The 16,968-nt window shown below is 44.9% G+C and overlaps 1 protein-coding gene across 2 annotated transcripts in view; it reads left to right on the top strand.

The window, feature by feature from the left end:
• BDH2 (3-hydroxybutyrate dehydrogenase 2) overlaps nt 1-16,968 on the top strand; it is a 44,549-nt gene that overhangs the window by 12,424 nt on the left and 15,157 nt on the right. For both annotated transcript variants that reach the window (XM_056566349.1, XM_056566359.1), the window contains exons 6-9: nt 2,965-3,025; nt 7,839-7,952; nt 10,451-10,509; nt 10,587-10,679. In XM_056566349.1, coding sequence (XP_056422324.1) covers nt 2,965-3,025; nt 7,839-7,952; nt 10,451-10,509; nt 10,587-10,679 — 327 coding nt within the window. The remainder of the gene's footprint in view (nt 1-2,964; nt 3,026-7,838; nt 7,953-10,450; nt 10,510-10,586; nt 10,680-16,968) is intronic.

A 16,968-nucleotide genomic window follows, 5' to 3' on the forward strand; every position in this document is an offset into this window, starting at 1 on the left:
ACATGGCTTTCCGGCAGCAGCCCTATGTGTGTACTGAGTTTTGGAGGCGGGGCCATGTGCCAGCCTGACTGTGACGCGCGGCTCCGCCTCCAAAACTCACTACACGCATAGGGCTGCCGCCGAAAAGCCATGTGTGTATAGTGAGCCAGGAATACGCAGCGTATTTCCCGCTGCTGCCATAAATTTTGCGCAGCATCAAATACGCTGCGTATACTTAGGTTGCGTTTCCACTTGGCTGTTTTGTTTGGAAAACTACCACCTTAGGATGAACCATTATTTTTACACATTCCAAGAGCCATAACCATATTGTTTTTTTTATTGATTGTAGATATTTGACTAATTTTTGAAATTTTTTTTTTTTTCAATGCCAGCATTTTGGGGTATGGATTGCGGCATTTAAAAATTAAATGCTGTAATCCCTGGTGTCTAGTGGAGCCATCGGCACCCCCCGCAATGTAAACATGGCGTGCTGATGGGTTGCTGGGGAAAACCAAGCCTTACATGTGCCTCTGGGTCTTCCATGGATCGGCGATTGGTAAAGGCTGCCTGGGTCATTGCCCCATAGCCTCTGAGGACGCCACCCTAGTGAGGAAACATGTTAGGGGGCTCTGTAAAGCGTTTGTGAATATCAGCATATACACTACTGGTTCCTATGTGTACATGGGAGAGAGAATGATATACTGTGTATGCAGTTATTGCGACAATGGATATGAACAGTAACTAATGTAGTAGTGCTGGGTTTTTACCCCTTTCAGTTGGTTTTGCTCACATTTATTTGTATTATTCATTAAAAGTTACATTTATATATCTTATAGGGGAGGAAAACAAGTGGATTTTTTACTCTGTCCTTTTGACAGGGTTGGAGCAATTAGATAACAGATTTATATCCGCCCCCTATTTGGGTCTATTGTCTGAGCTTTTAAAAAAATAAACCCTAACACAGCTCGGTAGGTGGAAAAATAAAAAAGTTATAGGGGGTCAGAATGAACACATTTAACCATAAAACAAAACAGAAATTATCATATTTGGTATCACTGGAATTGTATTGACCCGCAGAATAAAGTCAGCATGCCAGTTTTAGCGTATTATGAACTCCACAAAAAAAAATTTCCCCACAAAATTGCGCAATTCCAGATTTTTTTCAATTTTGCCCTACATATAATTTTTTTTTTTTTTGGCTTTGTTATACATTATATGATAAAATAAAGTGTGCCAATAAAAATTACCACAAACAACAAGCCCTAATAAACCTTTCTCAGTGGGCACACACTAACAGACATATACTTACAGACACACTCACCTGGCCATCCATGGTTACTTTTTTCCTGCGGGAGCTGGGACTGACATGTGATGTCGCTTACATCCTCCTGCGCGGGTCTATGGAGGACCGTTACTGGCGCAACATCCCCTGTCAGTCCCGGCCGCAGGCTCGCTGTCTTAAAGGCCGCTGCGCCCCTTTAGAACAGTGAGCCGCAGCGCAGCAGCAGGGCCGGCCCTGCCTGGACCGGCAGCATCGGCTAGCTGCTTTAGCGTGGGGCTAAGGGGCTAGCTGCTTTGGGCCCCAAGGAATGACAGAGACCAGGGCAGCTACCCCTTTTGCCCCGTTAAAGACGGCTCTGTGTATAATACAGTAGGCATCCATTGCTGTGCTATCCCTGCAGTGTAACTGCACGTCAAGGTGTGGAAAGCTAACTTACTGTATGTATGTATGTGAACAAGAAGGGGAGCAATGTAAAGAAGCCTGACTACAGGATCAGACTACACGTTGTTTGTAGTCTGTAACCATAGAGACAGATATCAATATAGATAGAGCTATAGAAGCTGTACACAAAAAATGGTATGAGTTTGTTTGCAAAATAGTTTTTTTTCTTCTGCAGAATCAAACTAACACAGGTTTGCCGTATTTTTCGCCGTATAAGACGCTCCGGCATATAAGACGCACCCAATTTTAAAGGAGAAAAATCTAGAAAAAAAAGATTCTGAACCAAATACAATGTAAAGTATAGGACAGTGATCTTCAACCTGCGGACCTCCAGATGTTGCAAAACTACAACTCCACAACATCCCGTTGGCAGTCCGGGCATACCGGGAGTTGTAGTTTTGTAACATCTGGAGGTCCGCAGGTTGAAGACCACTGGTATAGGAAGTAATACTCGCGTGTCCCCGCCGCTCCAGACCCGTCACCGCTGCCCTGGATGTCGCCCTCCATCGCTGTCACCACGTCCCCAGGGTGTCCCCGTCGCTCTGGAACGTCTCTGCTGCCTGGGATCCTCGCTCCCCATTGCCGCCATCACGTCGCTACGCACATGATGACTTCGAAGGAGAGCGCCGGCCATGCAGGCGATCCCAGCACGGAGCAGATACCGTGGAGGCAGGTAAGGTCCCTCCCGGTGTTCTGTAAGCTGTTCGGGACGCCGCGATTTCACCGCGGTGGTCCCGAACAGCCCGACTGAGCAGCCGGGTTAGTTTCACTTTCGCTTCAGACGCGGCGGTCAGCTTTGATCGCCGTGTCTGAAGGGTTAATACAGGGCATCACCGCGATCGGTGATGTCCTGTATTAGCCGCGGGTCCCGGCCATTAATGGCTGCCGTGACCGCCGTGATATGACATGGTTTTAATGTGTATTTGCTGTATAAGACGCACCAACTTTTCCCCCCCAGTTTTGGGGAAGAAAAAGTGCGTCTTATACGGCAAAAAATACGGTGTATATCAAGCATGTTAAAGTCATAGCGTCTTTCTTCTGGATACAGCACCTGATCTGTCCACACGTTGGCGCTTGGCACTATTCACTTTAATTAACCTGAACTGCAATATCAGACACTCATAGCATAGCCCTTTTTCTAGAAGAGATCAGCCATGCCTATGTAAACTTGCAGCGAGGGCAATATAGTTATCAATAGCATGTTAAAGTTTGAACCAATAATTCTGTACATTAGTATTCTTGTTATTCCTAATGTTTTCCAGATGCTTGCTCAAAAATCAGGGAACATTATCAACATGTCTTCCGTAGCCTCCAGTATTAAAGGTATAAATAGTTAAGAAACAAACAATATATAATATCAATGTTTGAAAATGTTTGTTGCCTACAATATTACACTTTTCATGGTTATTTGTGTATGTGTTTTTTCAGTTTCTTCATTTATTCGGCCTGGCATTCTTAGGCAGAGGTAGAAATGACAACTAAGCTGCCCACCCAGCCGCATTGTGCAGATGAATAATTTTTAAAGCCATATTGATTCTGTATGTGCAGTTTGCCTACAATACAGAAGGCACGTGAAGTCATTGATGGACGGCCCAAGCATATACTGTTAGCACCAGGGCCTAGGCAGTAGAGCTATGCCATTGTTTACAGGCATAATCCAGCTCTTGTAGGCAACAGTGACATGGTTTGTCCTATGTGCATATTTCATGAGCCCAATAGGTTGTAGGTCATTGGTCATGCTTAGTATGTTCATCATAAGCGCCACTTTTTAACCCATCACATTTTTAATTAAGGTTTCGGAACACTGCCATGCTTTAAAGAGGTACTCCGGTGGGGAAAAAAGGTTTTCAAATAAACTGGTGTCAGAAAGTTAAACAGATTTGTAAATGACTTCTGTTTAAAGATCTTAATCCTTCCAGTACTTATTAGCTGCTGTGTGCTCCAGAGGATGTTGAGTTGTTCTTTCCAGTCTGGCTACAGTGCTCTCTGCTGCCACCTCCATGTGAGAAACTGTCCAGAGCAGGAGAGGTTTGCTATGGGGATTTGCTCCTGCTCTATACAGTTCCTGACATGGACAGAGGTGGCAGCAGAGAACACTGTGGTCAGGCTATAAAAGAACTACACAACTTCCTGTGGTACATACAGCAGCTGATAAGTATTGGAAGGCTTAAGATTAAATACAAGTAATTTGCAAATCTGTATAACTCTTTGGCTCTTTGTAGTTTCTAAATACAGTATAATGGAATTTTGTGCAGTATGTTTAGTTTATTTGGCTCAGTATCAGTAAACTGGAACAATGACAGAATGCCACAAAGCTGCTACTGTTCACAGTTCATGCTGCCCTCTTTAAGAGTGCCATACAGTAGTGACAGGCATATTGATTTGAAGTATTTCTGTTAGGGATTAATGTGCTGCATTATGGCCAACCAGACTCCTGACTTGCACTGTAAGTGAGTGATGTGAGCCTGGAACTCTGTGTATTTGTGATCTGTAGGCTCCCCTTGTCTACCCACATCTGATTTACACCTTTCACTACTACTGTACATACTGAGACATCTGTAAATCATCTCACAATTATGGCAGACTTCTGGCTCATGGTGCAGTACACTAAGTAACATGCATGGTTGGATAATACTACATAACAGACACACTGTAAAATTAAGGTGGCACATATAGGCTTTATGACCCAATTAAATTATAATAAAATAAAAAAAATTAACAATTGGAAAAATCAAATTTGTGACTAACATGATCCTTCTCTTTTCTGGGGGGAAGTTTCTGTGTTCACGAGGTCTGAGGTTAAACAGATGTCTGAGTGATCATCCATTTGACTAAGTGGAACATTTGACCATGTCTGGCATGTTTTTGCCGGTTGATTGCACAGCCATTGCCGTCACGCCCCCTCCCATAGACTTGCATTGAGGGGACAGGGCGTGACGTCACTCGGGGGCGGAGTCGTGACGTCACGAACTTCCGTTCCCGTGGTCGGGACCCAGACCCTCCAGTGCTTCCGGACCAGAAACAGGTGGGTGCCGCATGCTATATTGCGGGGGTCCCCAGCGGCGGGCCCCCCGCAATAAGACCTTTTATCCCCTATCCTTTGGATAGGGGATAAGATGTCTAGGGGTGGAGTACCCCTTTGAGGTAGCTTATGGGTTTCAGGCTATGATCACATGAATTATTTTGTTCCATTTTTTACCCATTTAACAGCTATTTTATGGCTCAAAAATACAGAAAAGGCTGAAAAATAGACAAGCAAAAACAGTTTTCTGGCCCTTTTTTGAGGTTTAAAACAATTTATTTTAAATCAACTGGTGCCAGAAAGTTAAACAGATTTGTAAATTACTTCTATTAAAGGAGTACTCCGCCCCCAGACATCTTATCCCCTATCCAAAGGATAGGGGATAAGATGTCAGATCGCGTGGTCCCGCTGCTGGGTAGCCCATGGATCCCCGCTGCGGCACCGCGCTATCATTACTGCAGAGAGCGAGTTCGCTCTGTGCGTAATGACGGGCGGTACAGGGACGGAGCAGCGTGACGTCATGGCTCCGCCCCTCGTGACATCACAGCCCGTCCCCTTAATGCAAGTCTATGGCAGGGGGCGTGACGACTGCCACGCCCCCTCCCATAGACATGTATTAAGGGGGACGGGCCGTGACATCACGAGGGGCGGAGCAGTGACGTAACGATGCTCCGGCCCCTGTATTGCCCGTCATTACGTGCAGAGCGAACTCGCTCTGTGCAGTAATGATAGTGCGGTGCCGCAGCGGGGATCCCGGGGCTCCCCAGCAGCGGGACCGCGGCGATCTGACATCTTATCTCCTATCCTTTGGATAGGGGATAAGATGTCTGGAGGCGGAGTACCCCTTTAAAGAATCTTAATCCTTCCAGTACTAATCAGCTGCAGTTTACTACAGAGAAGTTCTTATCTTTTTGAATTTCTTTTCTGTCTGTCCACAGTGCTCTCTGCTGACACCTCTGTCCATGTCAGGAAGTGTCCAGAGCAGGAGCAAATCCCCATAGCAAACCTCTCCTGCTCTGGACAGTTCCTGACATGGACAGAGGTGTCAGCAGAGAGCACTGTGATAAGAACTTTCTCTGTAGTAAACCGCAGCTGATAAGTACAGGAAGGATTAAGATTATTTAATAGAAGTAATTTACAAATCTCTCTAACTTTCTGGCACCAGTTAATTTAAAATAAATTGTTTTCCACTGGAGTACCCCTTTAAGAAAGGGCTACAAAAACTGTGGGCAAACATCCTTACACTTCCACAGACTTTGCAAATAGCTTCAGCAAGTTCACACCACTGTTGTGTTCTGGGTGTCAACTTGCTTGGCACTAAACAATGAAGCCGAAGGGACCCTTTGCACAACGGACACAACAGATCCCATTGACTTGAAGTGGGTCTGTTATTTAGGAGTAATTAAATGGAGGAAAAAATGCACTATTTTTTTTTTCCCCCCACTCAGCTCCCTTTAGCAGTGCTCAACGGCAATGTGAACCTAGCCTTAGACTACAATGGAGCTTAGCTACAATCACTTATCAAAGCATTGTCCTAATGAACATACCTGAAGGCCAGGCAGTCGCCACTAAAGAAAATAGGTAACAGGCAAGCATTAGTGTATTATTTTTTTATATTAAAGAGCTCAGCTATAGTTCTACTGTAATATTCCTGCATCTTTATTGTGAGATGGCTGGCTGGCTAAAATCTGTGTTCATTCCTTTTAGCTTTCTGCTTTGGTCTCTATAAATCCCAAACGTTTGCTGCGGCAGCCTTACTTTAAAGGAAATCTGTCACCAGTGTCTCCTGCACTAACCTGTCCACAGTACTGCAGCGCAGGTGACACTGATGACAATGTTACTTACCTTGTCGTGTTCCGTGCAGGGGATTTCCGGTAATCTTCTCCGGTAAGCTTCAGCTCCTACCCGGCTTGGGACACAGGCGGAGCTTAGTGACATCACCGCTGCTGTTCTCTAGCAGCGGGACCCAGCAGGGAGCAGCAACGGTGACGTTGCTAAGCTTTGCCCGTGCCCCAAGCCGGGCTTGGAGCTGAAGCTTAACGGAGAAGATTACTGGAGATCCCCTGCATGGAACCGGACAAGATAAGTACCGTTGTCATTAGTGTCACCTAGGGCTGGGCAGTATGAGCAAAAACGTGTATCACGGTATTTTTTTAAGTGATGGCGGTTCCACAGTATTTAACGGTATCCCCCTCCATGTGACCTGGGCGCTGTCCCCACATCATGTCACCCGCGTGCGCTCCTCTGCTCATCCTCCTATGAGTTGCGGGACGCCGGCGCTAGAAATCTGTACTACAAATAACGTTTCCCGGGCTGCAAAAATAAACAAAATAAACTTTAACTAACCTGCTTACGTTCCCCCGTTGCTCTGCTACCGTCTTCACTGTCCTGCCCTGTGGTCCTCTTGCTGTTTCCTTGGGACGGGAAAGTCACAGAGCCGCCAGCCTATCATCGGCCGGGGCAGGACATCGCTGCGGCTGGTGACAGGCTGAGCGCACTGTCATTTATGCTCATTACATGACAGTGGGCTCAGCCTATCAGCGGCCGAGGCGGGACATCGCTGCGGCCGGTGATAGGCTGACGGCTCTGTGACGTTCCCATCGCCAGGACTGCAGCGGAGGGACCATGAGGAGGGACCATGTCGGAAGGTAAGTTAAAGTTTGTTTTGTTTAGTTTTGCAGCGTTACTTGTAGTACAGATTTCTAGCATATTTGGGGGGAGCAGAATAGCGCTCGCGGGTCAAATATGATTAGTTCCCTGATGTGGGGACAGCGCGCTGCGGCGGATAATTCACTCATTCGAGGGGGGGAGGGGCCCAACCGATATTGGGGTATGAGCAAAAAAAAAATTGGTATTCGGTATGAACCAGTAGACCGCCCAGCCCTAGTGTCACCTGCACTATCTGTCGGTACCGACAAGTTAGTGCAGGTGTCACTGGTGACAGATTTCCTTTAAGAATAGTGAATTATAGATGCAAATAGCTGAGATACAACAATTTATTTAGTTTATTTGTATACATGCTGCAATTCATGAAGAGGAATGAATTTAACATCTTGTTTTCTGTATATGTAGGTTACACTGTGTTTCTAGTAACTACATATTCCTTCCTTCCAGGAGTAGTAAACAGATGTGTATATAGCACTTCAAAGGCTGCAGTCATTGGCTTGACAAAATCTGTTGCTGCAGATTTCATTGAGCAAGGGATACGGTGTAACTGTATATGTCCAGGTAAATAAAATACTTTTTACAATTTTGTATTCTTAACATGATATATATATTTAGCCATAAGAGCCATAACTTTTTTTCAATGTCAGATTTCTATCTTTTGATAGATGTCGTTTTAACAGCTATTCTAAGATGTTTCATCCAGGAGTTCTAGTTGATCATATGACCCCCACATAAGCAGGACTGAGGAATAAATTCATCTACTTGAAGTTAACATTGTGTTGAATGGAATTTTGGCTGTTCAATTCACACAGCAAATTTTCTGCTGAAGAAATTCTGGATTCTGCAAAAACCAGTGAACCTTTCTATAGTTTTTGCAGAATTCCTCAGCAGAGTCCATTGAATTCACTAGGACTCTGAATTCTCTCCAGAATCTGTATGTTGCTTGCAAGAAATTTAGCATAAATTCTACACAAAGTCCATGTACATTCTGCGAGGAATCTGCAAAACTACAAAAAATATGTTGCCAGCTTGGAAGAAAGGAATCTGAGATGAAGCACCGAAAATAAACACAAGCCGAATGCTTGCTGAACAGAATTCTGGGTACTCTAAGAAATCACAGTATTCTGACAAAATTCAAGACCCTTGGGGGGAGATTTATCAAAACCTGTGTAGAGGAAGAGTAGTGCAGTTGCCCATAGCAACCAATCAGATTGCAAGATCTAATCTCGACATATTTTACTGCCGACAACCGCTGCTTATGGTCCAGGCTGAGTTCCTGAGTGTACACATGCAAGCGCTGTACGACAATTCACATGAAAAATCTCCTGTCTGCCCCATGTGTATACACGACAGGGCCGAAAAGGGTTAAAAAAGCTTTTGTACAGAATGCAGAGTTAAAGTGTTACATACAAAAATATTGCGACATAATGCTATTTTGTATTTATATTCTTAATCTCATGATTTAGATTACTTGTTAAAAGGTCCTTTATTTTTGAGGCTAGAATGCCATTTAGGGTCCTAACCTCCCGACACGTCTGCAACCAAAAGGTCCTTTAGTCGACAAATGTCATGGTCATTGAATGTAGGCTGTATAGTATATGGGCACATAAAATTAATTGGTAATACTTTTGTGGTCTGTGTGCTAGCCTGACACCCCACAAAAGTACAAACAACCTTTTTTATTTGCCTATCTTCTATATGGCCTAACACTTAGAGACTCAGAGACTCTGCCTTTATATACAGAAGTGTGTTGTGAGGTTAGGGTCATCTTGGGTGAGGTAGGGTCAGGTTTCAGTGGGGGGGGACAGCCCTTTTCAGGGTGAAGCATCACTTGCCAAGAAGGGTGTGATAGGGCCCATGGAATAGGGTGAACTTTGAAAATACCCCCCTATCATAACCTCTCCCCTTTTAGTTGTAAAGTTGGACCATTTTATTTGGTTACCCACAGGAGGATTGCACTCCAACCTTAGTGTGAGTTTTGTGTATACATGATAAAATTTTTGAGGGGAATGGGTCATCCACATTTTGGGTGGATTTTGAACTTCTAATGTTATGTTTAAATATCACTTAATTTTTGAGTAGTTGAGTAGGGATCGACTGATTATCGGTTTGGCCGATATTATTGTCCGAAATTCATGATTTTGGGCATCATCGGTATCGGCAATTACCTTGCCGATAATCTGATAATGCCCCGCCCCCTGCACCACCCGCACCGTGACGCACCACCCACCGCACCACGACCGCCCTCCCCACTGACCCACCGCAACGCGTCACACCCCCCACCGCACTGCCCTGGCCCCATTGCCTCCCCCATCCCCGGTTTTATAATTACCTGTTCCCGGGGGCTGGGGTCCACGCTGCTTCTGGCTCCTGCTGCGTCCTGTGTTACGCTGTGCGCAATGACGAGTGACGTCCTCAACGTGACGTCACCATCAGTGCGCACAGTGACAGCTCAGGAGGACGCCACCGGAGCCAGATGTAGAGTGGACCCCGGGAACAGGTAATTATAAAACCGGGAATGGGGGAGGAAATGGGGCCGGGGCGGTGGGGGAGGCAATGGGGCCGGTGCGGTGGGCGGCGTGGCGGTGGGGGGGGGGCGGTCGCGGTGATAGGACTCAGGAGGACCCCCGGACAGGCAGGGGGAGAGAAGCGGGTGGCGGCGGTCTATGGCACCGCAAAAGCCGCTGCAGTTCATTGATTTAAAGTGCCCGCTTTAAATCAATGATCTGCAGCGGTGTCGCGGGGGGTTAAATAGCCGATAACCTATACCGGAATATCGGTATAAGTTATCGGCTTTTGGCCCTAACCTCCACAGATTATCGTATCGGTCAATCCCTAATTTCGAGTTTCTTTTAGAATTATTGGCTAGAAGTGTTCCACACAACTGCCGTGATATATAATTTCCAAAATAATTTATGAAAATTATGTTATTTTCCACTGTGGTATAAAATAAAAGTGCCTAACATCATGGTGTCATTACTTTTTTTTCTCTTGTTTTTATTGAGGATTAAGTGTCATAGTAACACCTCAAACATGTTTAACATATCAATTATATTTAGGAACTGTGGATACACCATCACTAAGAGAAAGGATCCAAGCCCAGCCAAACCCTGAACAGGTAAGAACACGACATATTACAAGCTGAAAAGATCTATTTGCACTTAGTATTTCATCGTTTTTCTGTGGTTTGACTAGGCTTTAAATGACTTCCTTGCAAGGCAGAAGACGGGCAGAATGGCCACAGCAGAAGAAGTTGCTCACCTGTGTGTATACTTGGCTTCTGATGAAGTAGGTCACCTATTAATGTTTACCAAATCTAGACAGTTATGAGGTTATACTTACCATAATGATAAATCTATTCATCCACATTGTCTAACAAGAGTGAAGGAGGATTGGAATATGGTTCCTTGGTTCCTGGAAATCGACCATGTACTGATACATCCAGTTTTTACTCCTCTCACGATGAAAGTCAAAATTTACTAAAATCCTCTAAATCCTATAGCCAGAGATGTTCAGTATTTATAATAAGAGGTGACATAAAGATTCATCAATAGTGGACAGGAGCTAGGTGGTGAGTGCCAGTTACTTATCATTTGGCACCCTGGGCAGATGCCCCATGTCCTCTCTCCAGTGCCTAGAATTTCCAGGTGCATCTGTACCCTGTATCATTTTGTTTTCAGAGATCTAGGCACAAAATTGTTTATTGAGGGACATATGCCTGGCCTATTTCTGGGGGCAAAAGAACTGTTTTTCCATTTATGGAGCTAGCTGTTTCAGGTTGGCATGTGGTTTTGGACAATAATATATATATATATATATATATCTCTATATCTCAATGTGTGTATGTGTGTATGTTCCAGCATCCCGTCCAAATGGCTAAAGATATTAACATGAAACTTGACACACGTTACTTATATGTCAACAACAAACACAGGATATGTGATTTAACCCTTACTCACCCCCATTTGCCAGGGTCGGGGTTTATGTTTAAAGTCCCATACAAGTCTATGGGAAATATGTTACTACATAACTTACAAATGGCTGGAGATATTTCGAGAATACTTTGTCACATGTTACTTATATGTCCACTTAAAATATAGGATAGTTAATTTAACCCTTAACTACCCCATTTGTGAGGGTCGGGGTTTTTGTTTAAAGTCCCATGCAAATCAATGGGAAATGTATGTTCCCACATAACTTCTGTACGGCTGGAGATATTTCAATACCTGGTACACATATTACAGGTCGGGATAGGAGGACCGGGATAGGAGGTCGGGATAGGAGGTTGAGACAGGAGGTCGGGATAGGAGGTCGGGATAGGAGGTCGGGATAGGAGGACGGGATAGGAGGTCGAGATAGGAGGTCGGGATAGGAGGACGGGATAGGAGGACGGGAAAGGAGGTCGAGATATGAGGACGGGATAGGAGGACGGGATAGGAGGACGGGAAAGGAGGTCGAGATAGGAGGACGGTAAAGGAGGACGGGATAGGAGGACGGGATATGATGACTGGATAGGAGGTCGGGATATGACAACAATATATGAGGACGGGATATGAAGTCAAAAGCTTCCTCCTTTGTTTATTTTCCTCCCCAACAAGGATTAGGAAGGAAAAACCGGGCAACGCTGGGTACTCAGCTAGTGTGTGTATATATATATATATATATATATATATATATATATATATATATATATAAAGAAAACAACGTGTGTGTGTGTGTATGTGTATGTTCCAGCATCACTTCCAAACGGCCGAAGATATTAACATGAAACTTGGCACACATGTTACTAATATGTCAACAACAAACATAGGATAGGTGATTTAACCCTTACTCACCCCCATTTGTGAGAGTCTGGGTTTTTATTTAAAGGGGTATTCCAGGCAAAACCTTTTTTTATATATATCAACTGGCTCCGGAAAGTTAAACAGATTTGTAAATTACTTCTTTTAAAAAACCTTAATCCTTCCAATAGTTATTAGCTTCTGAAGTTTTCTGTCTAACTGCTCAATGATGATGTCCCGTCCCGGGAGCTGTGCATGATGGGAGAATATCCCCACAGGAACTGCACAGCTCCCGAGACGTGAGTCATCAGAGAGCAGTTAGACAGAAAACAACAACTCAACTTCAGAAGCTAATAACTATTGGAAGGATTAAGATTTTTTAATAGAAGTAATTTACAAATCTGTTTAACTTTCCAGAGCCAGTTGATATATATAAAAAAAGTTTTGGCCTGGAATACCCCTTTTAAGTCCCATACAAGTCTATGGGAAATATATGTATAACTGCATAACTTCGAAACAGCTCGAGATATTTCGATAATACTTGGTCACATGTTACTTATATGTCCACAAAAAATATAGGATAGTTAATTTAACCCAAAAAATGCCCTCATTTCCGAGGGTCGGGGTTTTTGTTTAAATTCCAATGCAAATTCATCATAACTTCCCTACGGCTGGAGAAATTTCGATAATACTTTACATGTTACTTACATACATGGCGTAAATGTTTGAACCCCTGAAATTTTTCAAGAAAATTAAGTATTTCTCACAGAAAAGGATTGCAGAAACACATGTTTTGCTATACACATATTTATTCCCTTAGTGTGTATTGGAACTAAACCAAAAAAGGGAGAAAAAAATCAAATTGGACATAATGTCACACCAAACTCTAAAAATGGGCTGGACAAAATAATAGGCACCCTTAACTTAATATTTGGTTGCACACCCTTTGGAAAAAGTAACTGAAATCAGTTGCTTCCTATAACCATCAATAAGCTTCTTACACCTCTCAGCCGTAATGTTGGACCACTCTTCCTTTGCAAACTGCTCCAGGTCTCTCTTATTGGAAGGCGACTTTTCCCAACAGCAATTTTAAGATCTCTCCACAGGTGTTCAATGGGATTTAGATCTGGACTCATTGTTGGCCATTTCAGAACTCTCCAGCACTTTGTTGCCATCCATTTCTGGGTGTTTTTTTGACAAATGTTTGGGGTCATTGTCCTGCTGAATACACAAGATCTCGGATGCAAACCCAGCTGTCTGACACTGGGTTGTACAGTGCGACCCAAAATCCGTTGGTAATCCTCAGATTTCATGATGGCTTGCACACATTCAAGGCACCCAGTTCCAGAGGCAGCAAAACAACCCCAAAACCTCATTGAACCTCCACCATATTTCACTGTAGGTACTGTGTAGGTTCTTTGTAGGCCTCATTCTGTTTTTGGTAAACAGTAAAATGATGTGCTTTACCAAAAAGCTCTATCTTGGTCTCATCTGTCCACAAGATGTTTCCCAGAAGGATTTTGGCTTAGTAAAGTTCATTTTGGCAAAATGTAGTCTTGCTTTTTTATGTCTCTGTGTCAGCAGTGGGGTCCTCCTGGGTCTCCTGCCATAGCGTTTCATTTCATTTAAATATGGACGGATAGTTTGCGCTGACATTGATGCTCCCTGAGACAGCTTGAATATCTTTGGAACTTGTTTGGGGCTGCTTATCCACCATCCGGACTATCCTGCGTTGACATCTTTCATCAATTTTTCTCTTCCGTCCACGCCCAGGGAGATTAGCTACAGTAATAGAAAAAAAGGGAGGTATATCAGCTTACCCAGTCGTGTCCAAGATACAAGAAATCGTAGCACAATACACCTGAACCAGCGGGAGCTTCGGATGAATCTCTGAGGCCAAGTCCTCAGGTGGAGCAATCACAGAGAAAGGAAGGAAGTTCCGGCTCCCAAAGCTGGGTAAAATTTCAAGTTTATTTCTTCATGTAAAAATCCAGTGCATGAGCAATAGTAAAAACATAGAAAAATAGCAACACAAAACGCACCAACGCGTTTTGACTTAACGCTAAGTGTTAATCATGGCAACTACAATAACCAGCATTCATTTAGAAACTGTGAGAATTGCTGCATTTGAATGGAAGTGCCTCTCCAGACTAGGAGGAGGTCGTCTATATAACGCCCATACCACCCTATAAGATGGTGAAAAGGGTGTGCTGGCGTGAACAAGACGACCTCCTCCCAGTATGCCATACAAAGATTGGCCAGTGACGGAGAAAATTTGTAGCCCATCGGGCAACCAGTGGTCTGCAAGTAATAAACATTGTTAAAACAAAAAAAATTGTGTTGTAATAGAAAAAGCATGACTTGTAGAATATACTCTTGTAAATCATAGCTATGATTGCTGTATTTTTTTGAGGTGATGAGTTATGGCTATCACGGCCATGTCATGCGGAATGCATGTGTACAGGGCCGTGACGTCACATGTCATCCAACTTTCATATTCTGACCATTGAAGGTGTTCCACAGCCTGTAAAAGGGACTTAGTGTCCCTGATATGTCCGTTGGTCCTGCATACAAGGGGCTGCAACAGTTCATCCAACCAGGAACTCAGTCTTTCCAACAGGGAATCAATACCCGCGACTATGGGTCGCATTGGTGGAGGGAATGTACCCTTGTGCAGTTTCGGTAAAGCGTGAAATTCAGGGCATTTCACATGTGGCGATTTTAAATATTCAGATTGTCTTTCAGAGATGATATGTAGAGTTACGCCTTCTTCCAAAAGTTGTTTTAATTTGTTTCTGACAATTTTTACCAACATCAAGAAAACTAAATTCAATAGAGACCTGAGAGATTACACGACAAACATGGTATATGTCACGATTCGGCTGGCTGGAGGTGGATCCTCTGTGTCAGCGAGGGATTGGCGTGGACCGTGTCGGTGGACCGGTTCTAAGATGCTACTGGTTTTCACCAGAGCCCGCCGCAAGGCGGGATGGTCTTGCAGCAGCGGTAGCAACCAGGTCGTATCCACCGGCAACGGCTCAACCTCTCTGACTGCTGAGATAAGCGCGGTACAAGGGAGTAGACAAGAGCAAGGTCGGACGTAGCAGAAGGTCAGGGCAGGCAGCAAGGATCGTAGTCAGGGGCAACGGCAGGAGGTCTGGAACACAGGCTAGGAACACACAAGGAAACGCTTTCACTGGCACAATCGCAACAAGATCCGGCAAGGGAGTACAGGGGAAGTGAGGTATAAATAGGGAAGTGCACAGGTGAAGGTACTGATTAAAACCCATGCGCCAATCAGTGGCGCACCGGCCCTTTAAATTGCAAAGACGGGGCCGCGCGCGCCGGGACAGCACAGACGGGGAACGAGTCTGGTAAGCGGGTCGGGATGCGCATCGCGAGCGGGTGCGTCCCGCATCCCGAATCGCATCCCGGCTGGGAACATTATCGCAGCGCACCCGGTCAGCAGGTCTGACCGGGGCGCTGCGAATGGGAGAACGCTGTGAGCGCTCCGGGGAGGAGCAGGGACCCGGAGCGCTCGGCGTAACAGTACCCCCCCCCCTCCCCCTTGGGTCTCCCCCTCTTTTTGGTCCGTTCGAATTTGAGAATAAGGTTCTTGTCAAGAATGTTGTCCTCAGGTTCCCATGACCTCTCCTCTGGGCTGCAATTCTCCCAATCAACAAGACATTTTTTTTTACCTCTGACCGTCTTGGATGCGCTGGCGTGGAGAGACGAAGGTCTTCCCTGGAGGAGTTTGTCTGATGGAGGCTGGAGAAGTGGAGATCAGACAGTCCGGAGGAATAATGTTTTGCGGGAAGCTTCCACTTCAGAGGCATCCGATGAACGAGAGAGGGCGTCAGCCCTAATGTTCTTGTCAGCAGGGCGAAAATGAATTTCAAAGTTAAAACGGGCAAAGAACAACGACCACCTAGCCTTGCGAGGGTTCAGCCGTTGGGCAGACTGAAGATAAGAGAGATTCTTGTGATCAGTGTATATAATAACTGGATATTTGGATCCCTCCAGCAGGTGCCTCCATTCTTCAAGCGCCAATTTTATGGCCAGTAGTTCTCGATCACCAATGGAGTCGTTTTTCTCCGCCGGAGAGAAGGTCCTAGAAAAGAAACCACAAGTAACAGCATGTCCGGAAGAATTTTTCTGTAGGAGTACTGCTCCAGCTCCCACCGAGGAGGCGTCTACCTCCAGCGAGAAGGGCCTAGATGGATCAGGTCTGGAGAGTACGGGAGCAGAAGAAAAGGCAGTTTTGAGATGATTGAATGCATCTTCCGCTTGAGGAGGCCAGGACTTAGGGTTGGCGTTTTTCTTGGTTAGGGCCACGATAGGGGCCACAATAGTGGAAAAATGCAGAATAAATTGTCTGTAATAATTGGCAAACCCCAAAAAACGTTGGATAGCACGGAGTCCGGAGGGGCGTGGCCAATCCAATACGGCTGATAGTTTGTCTGGGTCCATTTGGAGTACCTGGCCAGAGACTAAGTATCCTAGGAAGGGAAGAGATTGACATTCAAAGAGACATTTTTCCATTTTGGCCTATAATTGATTGTCCTGAAGTCTCTGAAGAACCATGCGGACATGCCGGCGGGGTTCTTCTAGGTTAGCAGAAAAAATCAAAATATCGTCTAGGTAGACCACAACACAGGTATATAGAAGATCACGAAAAATTTCATTTACAAAGTCTTGGAAGCCGGCAGGGGCGTTGCAAAGCCCAAAGGGCATAACCAGATATTCAAAGTGTCCATCTCTGGTGTTAAACGCGGTCTTCCACTCGTCCCCCTCCC

This window comes from Hyla sarda, chromosome 1, assembly GCF_029499605.1.
Source record: "Hyla sarda isolate aHylSar1 chromosome 1, aHylSar1.hap1, whole genome shotgun sequence".
Taxonomy (NCBI): Eukaryota; Metazoa; Chordata; class Amphibia; order Anura; family Hylidae; genus Hyla; species Hyla sarda.